General features: G+C 38.0%; 1 protein-coding gene across 10 annotated transcripts in view; it reads left to right on the top strand.

The window, feature by feature from the left end:
* VPS13B (vacuolar protein sorting 13 homolog B) overlaps positions 1-24,671 on the top strand; it is a 769,553-nt gene that overhangs the window by 585,511 nt on the left and 159,371 nt on the right. For all 10 annotated transcript variants that reach the window (XM_057531718.1, XM_057531717.1, XM_057531723.1 and 7 more), the window contains one exon: positions 20,410-20,612. In XM_057531718.1, coding sequence (XP_057387701.1) covers positions 20,410-20,612 — 203 coding nt within the window. The remainder of the gene's footprint in view (positions 1-20,409; positions 20,613-24,671) is intronic.

Here is a 24,671-nt window from a genome sequence, read left to right as displayed (position 1 = left end):
ACTTGTTAACATCTAAAACTGCATAATGTTGAAGGTTTATATTAAGTAGAGTTTAAAAGTTTCAAGAGCCATTAGAGATTGGGAACACTTCTGGTTTGTTGCCTTATTTTAAAGAAAATGTTATAACAAATCATTTAAGCCTAAGTATGTTAATGCCGTAAACTAAACCGTTCCTATCTACCTCTTCAGTCATGTTCCTTCAGATGTCTTTATAACTGTTCATTCCTAAATTTCTTTTTACCTAAAATAGCTGTAGTGGAAGAACAGAGTATGTATCAAGGTTTGTGCGCCATTAGAATAGTAGCTTTTAAAGTGTGGCCTCAGAAGCAGCAGCAGCAGCAGCATCTGGGAACTTGTTAGAAATGCAAATTCTCAGACTCTACCCCTGACCTCCTGAATCAGAAAGTCTGGGCATGGGGCCCAGAAAAGTGTGTTCCAACAAACCCTACAGGTGATTCCGATGTGCTACATTAAGTTACTGGTAACAATTTATTTAAAAAGGAAAAATTGCTCTGGTGGCAGGAATGCTACACAAAATGTAATAGAAGCCAAGGTTCAACTTTGAAAAGACAATGCCATTGAGGACTATCAGGCAGCAACACCTGCAAGGAAAGGCCATGCTTCAGTGCCTGGCTGAGCAAGGGAGCGGCGGACTTGGCAACTGAATGTCCTTGATGGGTGGAGAGGTGAGAAATTAACAGGCAGTGACATCTACATTTTCCTCAACTGTTATGTGCTTTTTCACACTGAATCAAAAAGGGTAGGCAGAAGGAATGTGAGGGGAAGAGAAAAGACAAGGTACAGGTGGGGAATAACCATTTTCAATCACAGAAACTGCTACTGTTAAAGTTCAGGGCATGATGCCAGAAATTTTACTTTGAAAGTAAAAGTAGCAAAAGGAAAACATTTTTTTCCACTTTAATTTGCAGGTTTGCAGGAAAGAAGTGGGGCTAAAGGGATAGTGCCCTGGATAAAGTAAATCCTGAAACTGTATGCAGCTTAGTTGCTTACCAAAAAGTAATTAAGTGGCAGCTGGAGACTAACTGTGTAGCCAGTTTGGGCACAGTAGTTGAAGAGATAAAGAAGGAGTTTTGTAGTTGAGAAGTACGAATTTTAGGCCAAAAAAATAAATGATTGATTTCTTTCTCATCAGAAATATTTGTGACCAAGCCAGCTAAAAGCACTGTATTTCTTTTATTGTCTTAGAAGTTGGAAATGAAAACTGTAAGGTCCATGGGACATGAAAGACTATGAAGCACTGGAGGCTACAATGTCTGATTTTTCCACAAATAAATTACAACCCAGACAACACTGAGGCCATTCCCAGGCCTTTTCAGTTTTACCTTAATCGTAGCAAGGAAAGGTTAGGACTCAAACAGAATGAAAGCATTTAACATGTACTGTACTCAATTTTAGGTCCTTTGCTTTATTCATCCCCGTTTCTTGTTTCATTCATTTGCTACTCATATTTTATCCAATTTTAATAGTGTCTATTCTCAGTAAATATCTCTAAAATATAATTAAAATCCTCTCACTGAGCTTTACAAGGTAGTAGATTCATTCTGGTTTTGTAACTTGTTTTTTCCCTTTATGCTAGTACCCCTACTCCTTTTACAGTTATACTCTTAAATCTAGTTAAATGCAGAAGTAGAAACTATAGCTTTGACTAAGACATACTTGGTATAACTCTAATATGTAGTGTCCTGCAAATGTTCTAAAGTAGTTATTTGCATCAACAAATCAGATCAAATTGAATTTAGCCATTTAATTAATAGAAACAGTTTTATTATGAGAGTATAACAAACAGCAAATCTGTTTACTCTACATTTCTACTTGATGTGATGGCATGCTCAAATGTTTAAAAGATGACAAAGTCAGCAAAATAATAATAAATTATAATTAAGTGAAGTAAGATTGTAAGTTCTAGTTATTGCTGTAGAGTGATTTCTAGGAAATTATAATTAAGAGATTACTACATATTTTTCAGAAATTGATTTTTAACAAAGGAAAACTTTTTAAAAGTAAAATAAAATTTAAGCTTTGAACATTAATTTCATTGTATATTTGCATATCTTAAAAATTCATGCTTTGCCACTTGGATGGAATATATGCAAATGTATACTTAACGTATATTTTTGGTAAGTGGTAAAAAATATTTCCCAGCAAAAAAATAAAATAACCCTCCTACCAGTAGTCATATTTCTTTTTGTGTTTTTCAAGTGACATCGTTCTGTATTCAACCAAAAATTTTTCTAGTGTATCTTTGTGTTCAGTGGAGTTAATGTCAGATTTTTATAGTTTGACTCTAATACAGTTATACTGAACTGTGTCTTTGATTTTACAGTTTATGTAACTATTGTGACCATCTGCAGCAGCTGCACTTTTCAAATTATTTGCTGAACCAAATTGAGCACAGTGACAAAAGTAGTCATCTCAGATGTACTATTAAACAGAGAAAGAAAAAGGAGCATTGCCTTGGTACAGCATAGCCATCTGCTATACAGATGTTATTGTATAGAATGACTTAAGATAAAATAATTGTAGAAAATTTTCATTAAAACCTCAACAATTTGCACTTGTTTATGCGAATCTGCATAACTCCCCAATGAGACAACACACTTGGGGTTTCTTTGGTTCTCACTCACTTTCTCTTTGATCCTTTTTGATGTGCTGACTTTAATAAACACAGTCAAAAACATTGTGCAAAAAACATCATGGAAAAAACTACAAAGGAACAATTATAGCAGCAGAAACTACTCTAATCCCTAACTTACGCAAGCTATTTTTAATGAAATATTTTTTTTTAACACTCTTTATATGACAATGTTATATAAACAGGGTAAAGCGGTCCTTTCCAGATGAGTTTTAATTTAGGAGCTGAAATAGATTTGTAATGCTAGAGGAATCTTATGGTCTAAGTAATATTTAGAGAAACACAATTGGGAATGTGTCGTAGGCATGCTTCTTCACTTGTGAAAAGTACAAAAAATATTTGAGTTTGCCTAATGATTATATTTTTTATCATCTAAACCGACATAAGCTTATGGGAAGTGTATGTGGAAAGGGAATAATAAAAGAATGAAAGAGGAAAGTTAATATTCTCCCCAAGACATTGTCAATACATTTAAATCTGAAATGCTTTTATGTTCATTTACTGGTTTTTACAACAAAATATGTACAGATTATTCACGGAAATGTTTTCATCATTTGAAACAAAACGAAATGGTTAAATATTTTCCACTTAAAAAAAATCCTTGAGTTCTCCTTAGCCTCCTGTACTATTCTGTGGCCCTAAACTATCCGAGTTTCAAGGAACGTTTTTTTTTTTTTTTTGATTCCACTCTGCAGATGCTGGTGTAACAGTGACTTTTAATAACCTAACTCTTATTTCTGCTAGAATACTTATGTTCGCCCATGTGTCTGTGGTAAAATGGCCCTAAATTTTAAAACTTTACATACAAGATGTAATGCTTGTATTTTTTTAAATTGGTGTGTAATTGCAAAAATCTCTATGATTGTGTATAATATTGCCAAATTTTCTATGATTATGTTATTGATAACGAAATTAATCTTGTTTCAAAATCATATCTTATTTTCTGAAACATTTTAAGGCAGATATTTCTTTTGCTAGCCATTAAATCTGTCCCGTTCTGTAGTATGTTCTTTTTTAAAAGTAGCCCTCCCACCCCCCCTGCACACACACACACAGTCTTTTTTGCTGTTTGAAGTATAGTGTTTTGGAGAAACCTTAAGTATGTAGCTATAAATTCTGAACCAGCAGTGTAGCACTTTGCACAGGCAGGGTGGGGAGTGAGCTGCAGACTTTAGCTCTCCTTGTCAGAGTAAATTATGGCTCTATTAGGGCGGCACTTCTTAGATTTCGGCAAACAAGGGTACACAATTCAGGCTGTGAAATAGCTGTGCTTTAGGCTGCCTTGCTCTTTCTTGGGGGCATGTCGATTAGCAAACTCCATGTAGATAAGGGAAAGGGAAATAGGATATGAACAAGTTAGGGGGCACAAAGGGTTGGGGGAAGAGCCTAAGTGAGGCCATCTTGGCTGGCATTTTAGTCAGAATTAGGGAAAAGTTGCAAGAATCCCCTTTCCATAGGGACTTAGGAGACTTTTCATCCATGCAGAAAGCAATGAGTTGAATTCCTAGGCAAAGAGCTGTGGTTTAAATAACTTTCACTACCCCAGCCTCTGTCATCCAGATGTACTTATCTTTGTGTATAAACAAAAGTAGGAAGAAAGAAAGCATAACCACATTATTCTTCATGTATACAAATGCCTCTTTTCATGTTCACTGAATTCAGGACCAGTAAAAATGTAAAGAACCTAGAGTTCCTTTTCATGTACTGAAAAGTGAAAGCAGGTTATTAATTGATACAAAGTGGAGCTCCAGCTTTTCATTCCAGAGTCAACTGGATCTCCTGAGGAAAATCTCCTTAAGGCGTTGTCATAGCCATTGGATGCTGCAGAAATGCAAGTAAGCCTGAGGGGAAATAAAACATTAAATTATATATGACTACCTAAAATAATATATTGCAATAACAAGCCATTTACAACACCCCAAAGACTTTTGTTACTTTTAGAAAGAAATAGCATCTTTTTCCAATGCCTGAACAATAAGAAATGAATTCTTTGACAGTTAAAGCCAGAGGACAAACTTAACTTTTAAACAGCCACTGAGGATTGAAGTGGAAGTACAGTTTGTAGACAGCTATACAAATCACTAACAAACCTTAATGAATATTGGGTGTGGGCATCAGTGTCCTGTCATTTTTGACACTGTGTCTCAAGTAGCTTAAACCCAACACTCAAGGAAAGGTGGAGACCTCATTGGGTCTGTTAACATCTGGGGTTTTATTTGTCATTTTGGCCATACCCCGCAAGCGCAAAAGAAAGAGTAAAAGGGGATTATCTTGACAATGAAGTGAGTTACTGAATCTTGTGATAATGAAAAGCAGAAGAATTCTAATGCCTTTCTGTAGTCCCTGAGGTAGAGGTGCGTTTATAGTTTTTCACAAGTAAAATGTGGGCAGGCAGAACAGATGGCCCAGAGTCCATGTAACCTGACACCCCTCATCCCAGAACTGAGGACCACTATTAATCCTGGTCAGATTCCCTCCTGTTACTTTATAACAAGGTTCAAAGTTGCTACTGATGAACTGGGCTGTCCTTGTTTTACTCTTAAATTACCTGTGGATTACTGATTTTTTTTCAAAAGTGATATTTTTCTGTGCATAATGGTGGACTATTGAGACATTCAAAAAAGGTAAAATAGGAAGTTCTAAAAATTGAATGGGAAATAAGTGGAAAAAGTAAAATTCTCATAACTTTTTTTCAAAGTAATGTTCCATATTTATTCTCTAGTACAGCGGGAAATAAAAACCATAAATGTATAAGACATTCTCTTGGAAAGTAATTTTCTTGTCCTCTGTCTTAGAAATCATATGCAAAGGAGAAGAAATCCCAACATACAAGTTTTATTCTCCCGGCTGTAATTGTTATCAGTAATATACGTTTAGATAGAATTTGGGTCAATAATAAGCAATGTTAATACTACTATCTTAGAAATTATCTTTTTTCACCCCCTCAAAAAGAGAGGTAAAAAATTAAGAATGTTTGATATTTTTTAAAAACTCACTAGTAGATATATGCTGTTCAGGCATATTTATATGGTCACTTATTTTTTCTTGTTTTGTTTAACCAAATTATATTAATTCAGTCTTTATTCAGTCTTTCATTTGGAATATTTAAATTTTTCTGTGCTAAAGGGTCTGTGGGGTTTTTTTAATGTCTGTTACGTGATTTTTGTTCTTCGTGTACCTTTTCTCTGTGCTGTGAGGTTACTATAGCTGTTTTGGATTTTAATGAGAAGCCTTTAAATACATAGGATAGTAACTTCAGAAATTTAGAAGGTAACCACTGGGTGAAATTTCTGATGTGTTAATTTCCAGGCTGCCTGAAAAGTAAAAATCATCCAATGAGCAGCCATGTTCGGATGTCAGAGCACTCTCGTGGGCTGTGGCGCAGTGAACATGATGTACCTGCCCAGCCTTTCGTAGAGGGAGATGAGCTCATCTCAGAGAGATAACCATCTCTGACTTTTTCTTCTGATTAATCACCGACCTGAACTCCATTTGAACCTTGTTAGACCAAAAACAAGCAGAATTCCTGGCCCAAACTATAAAATATAATTAAGCCCTTTTGAAATGATGTGTAAAAGAACATTGCTGTACCCCCCACTTATAACCACTACCACCACCACAACCAATAAAGTTAAATCAAGCACTGCCTGTAATGGATTAAAATAATAAATGTTCCTGGATTTCAGTGTTTGAAGTACTTGAAGAAAACAGGCTCCCAGCAGCCTGGGTAGCTGAATGCAGGAGAGACATTTATTAATGACAAGTTCAAGGATTTGGCCTGTTTAAGATCATTACTTTGTGTTTACCATGGGTTACACATCTCTTATATTTTTACACAGCCCACACGTGTCCACATGCAATAATGAAAGCTTTTTTTTTTCAACAAAAGAATTGTTAATTGTGTAAATATGGTTCTCTTGGGGAATGTGAAGTCTTCCTAAGACTCTGCTCCCTTCTAATGAGAAATCCAGTACAGTTATTACACTCTCCCAAGTATACCCACCTTCAAATCTTGCCTCCAGCTAGATTAGTCTTTCCCCCTATTGTTTTTAGTTACCAATTCCAAACTTAATCTAGACTGCTAGAAAACTGTTGGCCTCTGGTTATGTATTTTTTAAATAAATTTATTAATTAATTTATTTTGGCTGCGTTGGGTCTTCGTTGCTGCTTGCGGGCTTTCTCTGGTTGTGGCGAGCAGGGGCTACTCTTCATTGCAGTGCGCGGGCTTCTCATTGCAGTGGCTTCTCTTGTTGCAGGGTGCGGGCTATAGGCGCACGGGCTTCAGTAGTTGCGGCGCGTGGGCTCACTAGTTGTGGCTTGCAGGCTGTAGAGCGCAGGCTCAGTAGTTGTGGTGCACGGGCTTAGTTGCTCCGTGGCATGTGGGATCTTCCCGGACCAGGGCTTGAACCTGTGTCCCCTGCATTGGCAGGCGGATTCCTGCGCCACCAGGGAAGTCCAGGTTATGTATTTTAGAATTGTGTTCCATTGCACTAGACTTTGTGTGCTTATGTACTATAGAAAAAAAAATCAGTGCTTTTTATTTCTTCTCCTACCTTTAACAAAGATATGGGAAAGAACCATTTTTCTAGATTTAGATACATTTGAGGTGAAAAAAAGAGACAACTGGTAAAACTGTCCCATATACGCATTTTAAAACAGTATTCCTTGGACAGGAGAAAAAAGGGCATTTGAGACAACAAAAATGCTATCAATTAACATGAAAATATCTCACTGTGCAAAATGCTATTGGAGAAGAAAGTTTCCAGTCCTAGCAATTAAATACTAGAGATCTTTTTCTTTTTTAAATTTTATTTATTTATTTATTTATTTTTGGCTGTGTTGGGTCTTCTTTGCTGCGCTCGGGCTTTCTCTAGTTGCGGTGAGCAGGGGCTACTCTTTGTTGCACCGCGCAGGCTTCTCACTGTGCTGGCTTCTCTTGTTGCGGAGCACGGGCTCTAGGCACACGGGCTTCAGTAGTTGTGGCACACAGGCTCAGTAGTTGTGACTCGCGGGGTCTAGAGCGCAGGCTCAGTAGTTGTGGCACACGGGCTTAGTTGCTCCGCAGCATGTGGGATCTTCCTGAGCCAGGGCTTGAATCCATGTCCCCTGCATTGGCAGGCGGATTCCTAACCACTGCACCACCAAGGGAGTCCCTAGAGATCTTTTTCTTAATAGTGTCTCCTTTGCATCCTAATGATGGCACTTTATAAGTTAGTATTAGGTGAAATGGATAAGAATTATTGTAGCTCCTAGAACTGGGACTGTGGAAAAAGAGAGGGTTAGAAGTAAATATCCCCCACTCCACTGAATTTGTGACAGTGTTTAGTTTTGCTGCGGTCACAGCAAATTGCCATCTCATCCACATAAGCCAGAAGGCTATTTGCTAGGAAAGTTTCTGGCAAAGCAACCCTATCAGTGATAAGTGACTGAAGACACATCTTAGATGTTCTTTTGCTCTCTGGCTGGGGCTCTGGCCCTGTAGGCTATGTTGGCATAATATACTGAGGCCAAGCAAGACAGCCGGGGACAGGAAAAAGACATTTATTCACAACCCTGTTACCAATTGGAAAAATGAAATTACTAAGAGCTAACTAATAGCAGTAGTTTTTATAAAGCAACATGGTGCTGGAAGGAGGCAGACAATCCCAGCCCTGCTACTTGCTGGCAGTTGATTGTGGTAAAAGCTCATTTCCAAAATAAAGACAAAAATACTTAATTCATGGGGCTGTTGAGTGGATTAAGTGAAATATCGTACACAGAGTACCCTACACATTCCTTAGCACACATTTATTAAATTCCTCAATAAATATTAGTGTTTTTGTATCTTCCTCTCCCTCCCTCCCTCTCCCAACTCAGTCATACCACATGAATGCTGAGATCATAGAGCATTAAATTTTAGAGCTGAAAATTATCTCGGAGATCATCCTCTTTATCAAGAACACTTTTTATCCTTTTTCTCTCCATCATCCAAACACACTGTATTTAGGATAAGATAGCTAGCATGACTATACCAACCAGATACTACTGTAACCAAAAAACTTAGTACACTTTGGCCCTGTCTCCAACAAATTCATGATTTCTTCAGGATCTTTGAAATACTTAAAATACCTCATGGACCGCCATTACTATGTGGGACTCCCTAAGTGTCAGAGAACCCTAGGTTGAGGCCTACTGAGCTAGGCCTAACTCCCTCACTTAGGGGTGCCGAGATTAAGTGATTTGTCCAGGGATACTCTGGGGTGCAGTGGGGACTGTAACACACGTCTCCTGCCTTCTGGACTTTCTATTAAACCAGTCTTTAAAAACCTGGATCGTGTAGATTAATACCAGTTTCTAAGCCATTGCAGTAAATCACTTAGGAAGTCATTTTGCTTTCAACATTGTTTGAGTTGATACCAATTCTTGCATTCATGTGACTTACTTTAAAAAAAAAAATTGATTCACCAGCAGTTTCCTCATTAAATTAACCAGCTACTGTATTCTTTCCTCTATGAGAAGGTTGCTCTACACTTTCCAATATGCATGGTCAGATTTGTTAGTAGGCTTTTTTTTTTTTTAACATAGCCACATGATCCAATCAAGTTTTATTTTCCTAATAAACTGACACAACTGTGAAAGCAGTAAACATGGTGGCAGTAAACACTGGAGGGGAAGAAAGAGGCAAAGCGTATCCACCGTCACCCTTTGGTATTTTCAGTTCAGTTTTTCTAGGATCTGAGAGTTTTAAAACATTTCTCAAAAAAATACCTTTCCCAGACAAGGGCCAAGTATAAATAGCCAACTCAATAGACATTTTTGTCTTCCATGAGTAATTCTCCCTTTCTTCATATGAAAGAAAAATAAAATCCTATTCCTGCTGCTTGTCATTTTCTTATGTCCAAAAGAAGAGGTTTGGATTAGACTAGAAGTCCCAGCTTTTACTCACTGATAAGGACTAGATGAGAGTCCCTGAGGACTGGAAATCCCACCCATGAGAAATCTCAAGTGCGTTAGAGAAGGGATACATGTTAGCAGGTCGACCACCCAATTGGACTCTCGTTTTGAGGACTGGACTTGTTAGTAACTTTGTTGGGGAGCACCAGCACCCCTTTCAGCTTAAACATCTGTGTAGTTCTCTGACAGTTTTGTTGTATTTTGTTTCATTTATTCATCTTATCCTATATTACAACTTACTATAACAACAGATGCAGATATAGGCTTATTGCAAAATAGAATGTAATTAAATAGGATCTGAAACACTTACATATTCTGATCAAGAGGGGGAAAACAAGCTATTTTGATGGTTAAACTACCCAAGTGCAGGGACTTCCCTGGCTGTCCAGTGGTTAAGACTCCGTGCTTCCACTGCAGGGCACATGGGTTCGATCCCTGGTTGGGGATCTAAGATCCTGCATGCCACATGGCACAGCCAAAAAAATAAAATAAAAATACCCAAGTGCCATTTTTATGTGCTTCAACGTAATTAGTTGAAGAAACTAGAAATGAAAAGATTTCTAATCATCTCCTTAGTGGACCAGACTTATAGAATTTTTTTTCTAGTCATCTAGTCATTTATGGTCATCTTTTTATGGATCATACTTACAAAAATTTTTCTTCCTCACTTTTTGAGTCATCCTCATGCTTCACTGTTATGCAAATCAACTTCTGGATGTATCTAACACAAGCTTGCTGATTTCCTAGTAGCCTTAGATTATTTCCAGCTGGATAAAAATACCTGGATATGCTTTGCTAGCACGTCATCATTGAGTACCCTTTCTAATGACATACAGAAGCTTGCTGTAGATTGCACTTTGCACAGTCAGCATGTAGAGAGTAGGAGCCCTAGTAAAGGTCTAGTAGAGACCGACAATGTAGGGCTGGCAGCATTTTGTAAACATTCTCCAAAGCAAGTGGTTTCCATTTATTAGTCTTCTGAAGGAGTATTTTAAAGGTCAGGAAACTGTTTGTTCCTTGAACTAAATTTTTACACTCAATGAAAAGTATGTCAGTATGCAAACAAACCAAGACTATTTCTATTTATCACACAAGTTGTTTCTGAAATTACTTCTCAATGTTGATACACCTCATTTAGTTTAATTAAGTACCTGCCATTAGTTTGCTAGAGCTGAAATTAAATATATAAACACAGATTTTTGAAAGAAGCCAGTGGAAGAGTCAGGCAGAAAAGCATTCTATTGAATGGAAGGAGGTAGAAGAGGTGATGTACTTAGTCAAAAATGACCTTATCCCACAGTCACGAAAAGCAAGGTAGGATCCTGGGTTGGATCCTGCAACAAGAAAAGGACATGAAGGGAGAAACTGGTGAAATTCAAACAAGGTCTATGGTTTAGTTAGTAGCGTTGTATCAATGTCAATTTTCTGGCTTTCCAGACTCATTCTATAGTTGATGTAAGTTGTTAACATTAAGGGAAGCTGCATGAAAGATACTAACTTTGCTGAAAGCCTGAAATTCTTTCAAAATTAAATTTTAAAAAATGACCTGATCAGTGATTGCATAAATAGCTTGAATAATATTCATGCTTTTAAAGTTTGTGACCATTCTAAATCTTACACTTTTGTAGCATATTTCTTTAATTTTTTTCTTTCTTTTCTTCTCTCGTCATTTTTGGAAATTTAAGGGAAAAATTAAAAGTACAGAAAATGTAAAGGATAGTACATCAAATGCCTTATATACTCATGAGCTAGAACAAATATAAACATCTTGTCATGTTTGCTTATATGTAAACACACACACACACACACACACAGGGGTAGAGGAGTGGTAAAGCTTCACAAAATTATTCAACCTTTTCCAATGTTTCAGTGCTAAGAAGTTAGTTTTTTATAATTTTTACTTACAGTCATTTTGTCCCACCTTGCATTATTAGTCCATTAAGAAGAAGAATAACAGAGGCCTTTAACTCACTTTCTGTTGCCATTTATTCCGGATTTTGAATGTATAAGTATCCATCTTACATGAACTCTGAATATTCTCTGTGGCCCTGGGTTTATATGTGTGGTGATATATAAAATAAGATTCATCTTATCCCAAGGAAGATATTTAGTATGTTTCCTGATTGAAAAAAACAAAAAGGAAGGGATGATGTCCCATAGGCCAGCTTCTCACAGAGTAAAAGAATGGGGACAGGAGAATTAATAACTCTGTCACGAGTCCCAGGATTATTTTCATAGATTGTGGTAAAAGTGTGAACTTTGCTTTACCATTCACAAATGACCCTTTGTGTAATTTATCACCACTCTTTATTATTAAGTGATCACCATAATCTCTTATTACTGGTCATTTACACCAAGATTAAAACCACTTGAACTAACATGTTTCTCTATTATTTTGTTGTACCTTTTTAAAAATGTAGCAGGAAATGTTCAAAAGGAAACAGAGACTCTATTAAACTTAAAAACTGGTACTTGTGGGTGAACCTTTCTGTGGTGCCGCAAGTAACTGGATCCCCTCGTTGCGGAGCAAAGCCACAGCAGGCTGGTGTGTGTAGCAAGTGCAGTGGGCAGGTAGGCACATGGGGATGAGTTAAACTACTTACGTGTCTCAAAAGCAAACCACGCCTAATTTCTTAATTTCCATGTAGGTGTATGACATGAAAGAAAAGAAAGGAGACAGAAGGGACCAGGCAGGGCACGTTTATATCTATAGGTCATGTGTTTCCGTAATGCCTTTAGACAGTGCCTGTTCCTGTATCCTCACTGCCAACATTAGCATCTTAAATTCTCAATGCCCCCTTTGTGTTCATACGAGCCCATGATCAGTGCTGGTAGACCTGAGAAATAGGCAAGTACAAACTATAAAGGATTAGAAAAAGTAAGAATAGAGTGAGGGGTAGGCTATTGGGGAAATGAAGGGGTAAAGAAAAGAACAGCGACTCAACACATAGGTATTCAGTTAAGTATTTGATTAGAGTGAAAGAATTGACAGCACATAAAGTGAATAAAAAGCAAAAACTAAAATTGTTTGTATGATAATAGGGAAGTATTTGTGTTTTTCAACAGTTCACTTGCTGAACAGAGTCAAAATTATAAATGTTGTTGGTTGTCTTTTTTTCCCTCTGATGCTTACTGAGATCTCAGAACTTGAGGCTAAAAAAGGAAAAATCTTGCAATGTGAAAGAAAATTGCAAATTATTCGCTTTATCTTTGTATATACCCAATATATGGTAGATAACCAGTAAACGTTGGTTGAATGAGTAATGCACGCATGCATAAATATCAAGTTGGAGGTGATCCAGTATATCCAAATTCCTTATACACAGAAGCATGGGAGTAGCACTTATTTAAGAAATTAGGCATGGTTATGGATACCATCATAAGAAATTATCCTTAAAGCCATTATAGTAAAGAAGTTCACTGAAATAGCTGACACATGGTGGCAGCCAGCAGCTCTAACACCTTCATTTTCTTGCCTTCAAAACCGGAAAGCAAGAGGAAAGGTTACTCTCCCCAAAGTATTATTGTACCTCATTGGTTTTCATTAAGCCTCATGTTCATCCTTGAACCAGATCAAACTCCAGAGAGTATCAAACCTGAAAATCTAGAAATTTCAGCAGGTTCCTAGGCCTACTAGTCTACTTTCTAGAAAACCAGTCATTAAATTCTGCTATTGCTGGAATATAGCTGTAGCTGGGTCAGTGCCTGCCTCAACTGTAAGGTCTCTTGTATTTCAGGCACATTGTGTATCCTCCTGCCCTCCTCAGTGCTCACCTGAGTCTGACCCACCTTCTTTCTTCTTGTTTCAGGCTCCCAAATGTTTGCCCGACCATTGGCTTCCTATTTCTAGGCCATTTTCCCAAGGTCTCAGTCCCTACCTTTACCTTTACCCTCATGAGAATTCTAGGTGTCTCGTTTTCTCTACCCGAGCAAGAAAGAATAGAATTTGTATGACAGTAGGAAAATGTTCATGTGTTTAACAGTATACACAGTAACACAAAAGCTGTCAACATTTTGATTTTTTTTATGTAAAAATGCAAGTCTAGAATTTTTTATTATATCCCTCCTCACCCTAGCTAATAAATATCAATACTTCTAGTTGTGTAACTTTGGGGAGTTAAGAAGAACCTTCCACCAACCCTACTCACGTTCTTCTTTGAAAAGGGATAAGCACTTTCTGAGGAATATACGGTAAGGAATCACGATGCAAATTTTGTCATTCCAGTTCTAGTTTTAAGGCAAAACCTCAGAAACTTAGTACAATATCAGTATTTTGAGGCCATTGCTGCACAGTAGAAATACCCAGTAAGATTCAAATTCTGTATGTATTAAGTTACTTCTACAAAGAAGATTTTATCATATGCTTACAAATATCTTTGTATAAATGAAAAGTGCTATAGAGTGAGAAAGGTAATCTCGTTCTTCTGTATGCTCCAGAAAAAATGCTGTCAAGCCCATTCTTAATGAGACTTCTAGGGATAAATATCAGCCCTTGCTTTTGATAGTCTTTTCTTTGATAGATAATTACCTTTGCTTTAATAAAGTTGTCCTTTGTTTCTGTCTTAGCTCTTTTGCTTTAATTTTGACCACTCTCTCCAAAGTGATGTTTTAGGGATGATCAGACATCAACACATCAGAAGGAGTACTCTGCAGGTTTCTCACTGTTGTAGGAAGACATTACAAATAAGAAAAGGGAATAGGCTAGAAACCAAATCCTGTGGTTTTGGATTAGAACCAGAGGTATCAGTATGAATTCATGATTTTTAATATATTTACTGATAGATACAGAAATATACATGTGTGTATATACATGGGCAGTAGACACACATATACTTCTTAGCCCTCTCTACTGAGAGGCCCTAGAAACAGTGACACCCTAGCAGCAATGAGCATACCTGCCACCCAGATTTTGGTTTCTAGATGCCATTCTTCAGCAAAAGAAACCAAAGCTCTGGAGAAATGACTGATGCCAGAGATGGGATGGGAAAAATACAACTGAGCCTGAAACATCTTGTGGCCAGAAAGTAAAGAAGTTCTCAAAAAATTCTGGGGGTATATCACAGTGACACAGGAACCAACTTGAAGGGGTTCCCAATGGCCAAAGCTGGTTCAATTTAAGCAACAAAGTAAAATAAAGATAGTATTAGATTAGGACCCATAAAATAAATATCCATGAGTCCATACTGGTATAAATAAATAATTGAACTAATAAATAGATTAAAGGGACAGCTCTTTTTACTATAGAATACTAGTTAATAATTGTAGAAGAGTAAGAGAAATAGGAAATTAACATTACCACACACCACAGTAATAATTGTTGCAGGCAAGAAGCATTAATGGATGCTAACATTAATGGGTAAAAGTTTGATGTAATAGAGGATATTTGCATAATCTGCAGATATCTCTCCACAGGATACTTACTGTTTACAAATGGAAAAATAACCACTTCACAGTGGTGAAATCTGGCAGACACCACTTTAGCCATGTGATGAACATTAGTATTACCAGCAAGTAGTAAAGCATCAATATCACTTTCCCCAGTATGATGCACTGAGAAGGGTATCAATCACTTCTCTGGTATTCTGGCCAAAAATGCATAACCTCATTCTAATGAGAAAACATCAGATAAACCCAAATTGAGAGATATTCTGCAAAATAATTGGCCTGGACTATTGAAGAGACTCAAGGTCATGAAAGACTAAAAAAAAGCTAGAGGATCTGTCACTGATTAAAGGAGACTAGGGATCCTAGATTGCATCCTGGACCAGAAGAAGGACATTAGTGAGGGAAATGGCAAAATTTAAATAAAATCTGTAGATTACTTAGTAGTGTTATGCCAAAGTGAATTTCCTGATTTCAGTGTTTATACTATAGTTACATAGCTGGGTGAAAGATACATGAGAACTCTGTATATTTTTGCAACTTTTAGGTAGGTCTAACATTATTTCAAAATAAAAAGGGTTTAGTTTTTTTTTCTTTTTTTTTTTTTAGAGGAAGGGACTTGGAAAGATGGCTTCTAAGGTCTCTTCCATCCAGCATTACTATTCTGTGATACAATGATGCAAAATGAAGAATGGCAAAGATTTAAGCACTTTTCTTTCCTGCCTGTCAATTAAGAAATATATTGTGACAGCTGAAAATAGGATAAGATTCTAAACTGTCATTTAGTACAGTAGGATATGTCCTGAATAACTATTGTTTTGACTAGTCCTATACTGCATAAGATGGTCCTTGCCTCCGGGATGGTCACAATCTACTGGTGAAGGCGGTGTGGCCTTCCTTTTCAGTCACTTAGATTACTAAGGTCTCTCTTCCTTGATGTTTTAAAATAGTAGAGTTGGGTAGAATGATATAGAAATTGGTAAGTCTTGGAAACCTATCTAAGAGTGAACACTCAAAGTGGGTTCCAAAATTATCCAATCTGGGTGCCTGATGAGAATGATAAATAAGATTTTAAAAAAACCCTAGGAGAGCTTTGATATTAAACACTTCTCGTGTGAGGGACCAATAGAACATTCACATTAAGATTACCATCAGATAATTGGGTATTTCATTGCGGGGTAGTACGAAGATGCATGTATTTGAGAATAAAAGGTATCGTAATTCTGACATTCCCTTAATGCTCATTTGCTAGATGACTGTACTGAATTAAGCCTATACTTGTATACTCCCATTATGACAAATTTTTGAATAATGAGTTGGTGTGTTTCATTTAGCAAGTACTTACTGTTGAGAAGTAAATATTTTAGGAAATGTAATGCAGTTAAGTCAGAAATTGTGACTTAAGTTCTAAGCTCCATTAATAAAAATAATTGTTGATTCTTGGGTATATGAGGGCCTGTTTCAATTTTTTAATTTACGTTCTATTTTTTCTTTAAGTAAAGTGTAACTCTGAATCAATAAAATTGTGTAAATGAAGTGGAAGTCTTAGTGCCACTATATATTTGATGAACAAATTTAAGAAATTGATTTTCACCATCATAATTTTTAACAAGAGTCTTAACCCTAATGCTTTTGTGAGTGTGATTGTCCTCTATGGAAGATTAGAAGTTGTGTATCTTATTTCTACAGTAGGAATATACAACATGTATGCAGTTTTCAAGTCTCCACAGAGTTGAAAAGCCAACATGGGTACTCTACTTTGAAACGTGTATGCTGTGGGCCTAAGGTGTTTTTTAATCTTTCATCTCTTTTTTTTTTTCCCGTTAACATCTTTATTGGAGTATAATTGCTTTACAATGTTGTGTTAGTTTCTGCTGTATAAGAAAGTAAATCAGCTATATGCATACGTATATCCCCATATCCCCTCCCTCTTGCGTCTCCCTCCCACCCTCCTTATCCCACCCCTCTAGGTGGTCTCAAAGCACTGAGCTGATCTCCCTGTGATATGCAGCTGCTTCCCACTAGCTATCCATTTTACATTTGGTAGTATATATTTGTCCATGCCACTCTCTCACTTCATCCCAGCTTACCCTTCCCCCTCCGTGTGTCCTCAAGTTCATTCTCTGCATCTTTGTCTTTATTCCTGTCCTGCCCCAGGTTCATCAGAACCTTTTTTTTTTTTTTTTAGATTCCATATATATGGGTTAGCATGTGGTATTTGTTTTTCTCTTTCTGACTTACTTCACTCTGTATGACTGACTCTAGGTCCATCCACCTCACTACAAATAACTCAATTTCGTTTCTTTTTATGGCTGAGTAATATTCCATTGTATATATGTGCCACATCTTCTTTATCCATTCATCTGTTGATGGACACTTAGGTTGCTTCCATGTCCTGGCTATTGTAAATAGTGCTACAGTGAACATTGTGGTACATGTCTCTTTTTGAATTACAGTTTTCTCAGGGTATATGCCCAGTAGTGGGATTGCTGGGTCGTATGGTAGTTCTATTTTTAGTTTTTTTAAGGAACCTCCATACTGTTCTCCATAGTGGCTGTATCAATTTACATTCCCACCAACAGTGCAAGAGAGTTCCCTTTTCTCCACACCCTCTCCAGCATTTATTGTTTGTAGATTTTTTGATGATGGCCATTTTGACTGGTGTGAGGTGATACGTCATTGTAGTTTTGATTTGCATTTCTCTAATGATTAGTGATGTTGAGCATCTTTTCATGCGTTTGTTGGCAATCTGTATATCTTCTTTGGAGAAATGTCTGTTTAGGTTTTCTGCCCATTTTTGGATTGGGTTGTTTGTTTTTTTGATATTGAGCTGCATGAGCTGCTTGTATATTTTGGAGATTAATCCTTTGTCAGTTGTTTCGTTTGCAGATATTTTCTCCTATTTTGAAGGTTCTCTTTTCGTCTTCTTTATGGTTTCCTTTGCTGTGCAAAAGCTTTTAAGTTTCATTAGATCCCATTTGTTTATTTTTGTTTTTATTTCCATTTCTCTAGGAGGTGGGTCAAAAAGGATCTTACCATGATTTATGTCATAGAGTGTTCTGCCTATGTTTTCCTCTATGGCCTTACATTTAGGTCTTTAATCCATTTTGAGTTTATTTTGGTGTATGGTGTTAGGAAGTGTTCTAATTTCATTCTTTTACATGTAGCTCTCCAGTTTTCCCAGCACCACTTATTGAAGAGGCAGTCTTTCCTCCATTGTATACTCTTGCCTCTTTTATCAAAGATAAAGTGACCATATGTGCGTGGGTTTATCTCTGGGCTTTCTATCCTGTTCCATTGATCTGTATTTCTGTTTTTGTGCCAGTACCATACTGTCTTGATTACTGTAGCTTTGTAGTATAGTCTGAAGTCAGTGAGCCTGATTTCTCCAGCTCCATTTTTCTTTCTCAAGATTGCTTTGGCTATTCGGGGCCTTTTGTGTTTCCATACTAATTGTGAAATTTTTTGATGCAAGAGGGAGGAGATATGGGGGTATATGTGTATGTATAGCTGATTCACTTTGTTATAAAGCAGAAACTAACACACCATTGTAAAGCAATTGTACTCCAATAAAGATGTTAAAAAAAAAAAGCCTTGGCTATGGGGGCAGAGTTTAGGTGGGGGGTGGAACTTAGACAGGGGTGGGGCTTTGGGTGGGGCGGAACCTAGGTGGGTTGCGGGGGCGACGTTCAAGCGTGGGGCGGGGCCTGTGCTTAGGACCTGCGTGGAAGGGGGGAGGCAGCACGTGGAAAGGAAGGCCTCTGGAGTGTGGGGTTCCCGAGTTTGGAGGTAGGGCCCTGAGTGAGGGTGTTTGGGTTCGGTTTAGGCTCAGCTCATTGGAGGGGGTCTCCAAATGTAGAGGTAGGGCCCTGGGTGGGGTGTAGGGGCGGGGCTTGGGCTCTGCGTGGCAAGAGGAAGGCTCTGAGGGCAGAGGATTAGGCCCAGGAGCCCAAGAGGCTTCCCAGTGCCTAAGTGGACAGGGAAGGCACTGGCCCCGTTCCCTTCCATTCCTTCATGTCCCTCCACCCCCCACCATCTCCCCCGTGGCCACTGGACCCCTAACTGTGGGTGTGTCCCTCTGGATGTAGGAACTCCTCCCCTCCCCCCTGCTACCTCTCAGGGGTGCAGGTCCCGGAGGTCTTGCCTTTACTTTTGCTCCCCCTTCCCTCCCTCCCACTCCCTCAGGACCCTCGTGGCTGGAGGGGGCCTCTGTCAGCAGTGGATCAGGCCCCGGGATCTCAGCAGTTCCTAGGGGTCCAAGTAGGTAGGGGAAACCTGGCCATGCTGCCTTTTGATCCTCTGCCCTCCCAGTGGTTCCCCAATTTCCCACTTCCGGTGTGGGATCCCTTCCTCTCCCCCAGCAGCCCCTCAGGGGCGCCAGTCCCACCCCGCCTCCACTTCTCCTCCCCCTTCACTCCCCCCGCACCCCGTGTACTACCCAGTCGCTGGGGGTTCCTCCCCTCCCCTTAGGTGTCCGTGATCCCCCACCAGTACCTGGTAGGTACCCTAGTTGTGAGGAGACAGGAATTCCGCATCCTCCTACTACGGCATCTTGACTCCCTCTTTCATCTCTTTTAAGGATCAAATATCATTAGAAAAATAAGCCATGGGCATTACATACGTGGTCTGGTGAAATTCAATATTCACAATGACAATTCAGAATATGAGCTCCTTAGGGGAAAGTTAACCCACCACTCTAACTTTGCATCGAAATATCTTAAAGTGTGCCATTGGTTTTATGAAAAGGTTTTGATCTACACTTCGAGTTTAAGTTCAAAAGAAAAGCTACATTTTAAAGTGTATTCCTTTTCTGGGTATATTTACTTTGAACTATAGCATATAGTTTTTCTCATAAATCTAACCTGCCACTATCTGTTTTTAAGACTTTGTAAACTTCAAGTGGTTATGATGTGTGAAGTTTGGATTAAACTAAAATTTTTAGAAAACACATGTTATATATTTTGATTGTTTTGAATTTTAACATGGGCCAGTCAAAAACTTGAGTGTCTCACAAAGTAATATACTGTACTCTGTTACTACAAGAAATCACAGAAAATTGCCCTCTCCCATCATGTTAACAATAGACAAATGAAGCAGCTGTTCTCATTCTTAAATGTAGTGTTTGAAAAACTTGCACAATTTAATGAAAATGTCTCTACTCATAAAACTTAAAATGCTCACACATGGAAAAAGTCATAACGTTTTGGCAAATATTGCTTTGTTAGGAATGTGAGTGAGGTATACCTGCTTCATAACTAGAATTCTATATAAATGGCATGAAACTGTGGGGAAAAGCCAACTGAAAAGAAAACTCTGACAAAGGATGAGTTAATACTCTTAAAAAATGCAGATAGTTCTTGCCCAAACATACTTTTTCTTTGACAAGGAAGAATTATAACATATACCCCGCTCCATCCCTTCTTTTTTTTTTTTCCCCCCAGGTGTAATTCTTGGATCATCATTTCTACTCAGCGTAAATGATTTTCTCCTTAAAACAAGTCTCAAAGAAAGAAGTCGGATTCTGATAGGACCATGTTGTGCTACTGCCAGTCTGGAAGCTAAATGGTGTAAACACAGTGGCAATCCAGGCCCAGAACAGTCCGTACCAAAAATATCCATTGATTTAAGAGGAGGTCTGCTGCAGGTCTGTTGGCATTGGCCCCATTTTTCCCATAAGTTTTAAACTAGCCTTTGTTTATTGTTTGAACTGTTTCATTAAATTTTAAATCTTGGTGTGGTGAGAAAAGGGTATTGTCAGATTGCTGTTTTACTAAACTTTTTTAACAGCTTTATTGAGATATAATTCACAAACCATACAGTTCACCTAATTAAGGAATACGATTCAGTGGTTTTTTACTATATTCACAGAGTCGTGTGGTCATCACAACAATCCATTTTAAAACATTTTCACACAGCCACCTCCAAAACCCTTTATCCATTAGCATTCACTCCCCATTATCCTCCAATTCCCTCTCCAGAACTAGGCAACCACTAACTATTTTCTGTCTCTACATATTTGACTCTTCTGGACATTTCATGTAAATGGAATCATATGAAATGTGGTCTTTTGTGAATGGCTTCTTTCACTTAGCATCATGTTTTCAAGGTTCATTCATGTTTTTGCAGGTGCCACTGCTTTATTCCTTTTTATGACCAAATAATACTCCATTGTATGGATATACCTCATTTTATTTATCCATTCAGCAATTGATGGATGTTTAGATTCTTTCCACTTTTAGCTATTATGAATCATGCTGCTGTGAACATTTGTGTACAAGTTTTGTGTGGACATGTTTGGAATTGCTGAGTCAATAAACTTTTTTCTATGTGTAGACTTTTCTAATTACAAAGTAGTCAGCCTGTCTCAAGCAGTGTCATCAGCAGTAATATAAGAACCATTTCCTAACAACAGGTTGTTAGCTATTATGATGTCTGATTGCTAACATGGTATATAACCTTACATTGCAACCTTTTATGCATTTGATTTGCAGCCAAGTATTGAATGTGTGAGGGTATCCAACTTATTTCTTGATATTTTCTATTTGGATAGAATTTGAATGTGTCCTTTTTTTTTTTTAACATCTTTATTGGAGTATAATTGCTTTACAATGGTGTGTTAATTTCTGCTATATAACAAAGTGAATCACCTATACATAAACATATATCCCCATATCACCTCCCTCTTGCATCTCCCTCCCAACCTCCCTAACCTACCCCTCTAGGTGGGCACAAAGCACTGAGCTGATCTCCCTGTGCTATGCAGCTGCTTCCCACTAGCTATCTGTTTTACATTTGGTAGCATATATATATGTCCATGTCACTCTCTCACTTCGTCACAGCTTACCCTTCCCCCTCCCCATGTCCTCAAGTCCATTCTCTACATCTGCGTCTTTATTCCAGTCCTGCCCCTAGGTTTGTCAAAACCATTTTTTTTTTAGATTCCATATATATGTGTTAGCATACGGTATTTGTGTTTCTCTTTCTGACTTACTTCACTTTGTATGACACACTCTAGGTCCATCCACTTCACTACAAATAACTCAATTTCGTTCCTTTTTTATGGCTGAGTAATATTCCATTGTATATATGTGCCACATCTTCTTTATCCATTCATCTGTCGATGGACACTTAGGTTGCTTCCATGTCCTGGCTATTGTAAATAGAGCTGCAGTGAACATTGTGGTACATGACTCTTTTTGAATTATGGTTTTTGCAGGGTATATGCCCAGTAGTGGGATTGCTGGGTCGTATGGTAGTTCCATTTTTAGTTTTTTAAGGAACCTCCATACTGTTCTCCATAGTGGCTGTATCAATTTACATTCCCACCAGCAGTGCAAGAGGGTTCCCTTTTCTCCACATGCTCTCCAGCATTTATTATTTGTAGATTTTTTGATGATGGCCATTTTGACTGGTGTGAGGTGATACCTCATTGTAGTTTTGATTTGCATTTCTCTAATGATTAGTGATGTTGAGCATCTTTTCATGTGTTTGTTGGCAATCTGTATATCTTCTTTGGAGAAATGTCTATTTAGGTCTTCTGCCCATTTTTGGATTGGGTTGTTTGTTTTTTTGATATTGAGCTGCATGAGCTGCTTGTATATTTTGAAAGTTAATCCTTTGTCAGTTACTTCGTTTGCAAATATTTTCTCCCATTCTGAGGGTTGTCATTTCGTCTTGTTTATGGTTTTCATTGCTGTGCAAAAGCTTTAAGTTTCATTAGGTCCCATTTGTTTACTTTTGTTTTTATTGCAATTTCTCTAGGAGGTGGATCAAAAAGGATCTTGCTGTGATTTATGTCAGGTGTTCTGCCTATGTTTTCCTCTAAGAGTTTTATAGTGTCTGGCCTTACATTTAGGTCTTTAATCCATTTTGAGTTTACTTTTGTGTATGGTGTTAGGGAGTGTTCTAATTTCATTCTTTTACATGTAGCTCTCCAGTTTTCCCAGCACCACTTATTGAAGAGGCTGTCTTTTTTCCATTGTATTTTATTGCCTCCTTTATCAAAAATAAGGTGACCATGTGTGTGTGGGTTTATCTCTGGGCTTTCTATCCTGTTCCATTGATCTATATTTCTGTTTTTGTGCCAGTACCATACTGCCTTGATTACTATAGCTTTGTAGTATAGTCTGAAGTCCAGGAGCCTGATTCCTCCAGCTCTGTTTTTCTTTCTCAAGACTGCTTTGGCTATTCGGGGTCTTTTGTGTTGCTATACAAATTGTGAAATTTTTTGTTCTAGTTCTGTGAAAAATGCCATTGGTAGTTTGTTTTTTGTTGTTGTTTTTTTTCCATTTTGACTTTTAATTGTAATATTCTCCTTAATAGCCAAAGCAGATGTCACCATTAATGATGTTAGTGTTTCTCTAGGTATGAGAAGATGCAAGAATTTCAGCTCAAAAAATCTTCTCCTGAAAATATCTAACTATCTGAAGGCCTGTTCTGCCAGTTTTTCCCAGAGCAGAGACTGCCTCATTCCTGATCTCCACTCTGAACTCCTTCAGGGGGTGTTGAAGGTCAGCAGCTGCAGTGGCTCATGATTTAATCTTTGTAGAGGCAGACAGCAAGTGACAATGGCAAGTGCCAATTTCCAGTCAGCAGGGCCCCTTCATGGTCATAAATTTGACCATGGTTTGGGGGGCATTTCATGACCATTTCATTCCATGGTGCTAGGAATGGTCATTCCCAGGCCTGGCAAAGAGTTTTCTGATAGGCTACTCAATGTGCTTTTACTGGACTAGGCCTTAGGAGTAGCCAAAAAATCTCTGGACCACCTGTCTTACTAGTCTGTTACAGTCCAGGAAAATATTCCCTTGTTGCTTCTTCCCATATCTAGAGTTACACTGTTACCATCATTGATCTTACACTGTTACCATCATTGATCTTACATGGAACCGTATATCATCATTTTATGACAGTCTCAGTCACACATTTGGTAATGTAAGAAACAACAATTTTGTAAAACAGGTGAAATACAAATAACATAGCTAGCAGTATTAGAGAAGTCATAAGTAAGAATTAAGCTAGCTTCCATTAGGTGTGGCCCAGTATATCCCAGGTTGTCTGACTTAGTCTGTTCTGTACCAATCCTTATCTTTAAGGTAAATTATATATTGGCACTGTCCATAAGGCACCCCGCCCAGTTTCCTAGTGTTACTAGACTGATTATCCTTACTCTGATTTTATTGTTCCCAACATAGAGGAGCCTTTAAACTTAAATGACCATGGCCTGGTGTTAACTACATAAATCTATCCCATAATTGTGGGAGGTCTTATTCCTTGACTGAAATTTTGCTTGTTGCTATGATTGAGCCTGAGTAACAAAGACAAATTTATGGCCAGAGTCAGAGTAGGATCATTAATTGGCTAGGTGAGGGGATCCCACCTAGTAATATTAATAGTGGCCTAAATAGGACTATAATTTCTCTCTTCTAGAATAAATTTCCTAAGAGCCAACCAGTTTGAGCCTAGTAGTAGTTACCAAGGTAACCCAGAAGTACTAGACACAGGTAACTGGCCACAAACCCAACAACTGGATTGATTTTTAAAACTAGCATAGGATCGTGCCCATGATAGGAAAACATTTGATTCATATGCAAGGGTCCAAGAAGTCAAGAAAACATTATAAATGATCATACGAGTCAGGTCCAGGATCTTGGGCAAGCTGTCTACTTCTGATGTCGTCTTCTTCTCATCCTGGTATGAGTGT

Source organism: Balaenoptera acutorostrata, chromosome 17, assembly GCF_949987535.1.
Source record: "Balaenoptera acutorostrata chromosome 17, mBalAcu1.1, whole genome shotgun sequence".
Classification (NCBI taxonomy): Eukaryota; Metazoa; Chordata; class Mammalia; order Artiodactyla; family Balaenopteridae; genus Balaenoptera; species Balaenoptera acutorostrata.
This window is presented reverse-complemented; position numbering and strand designations above follow the sequence as displayed.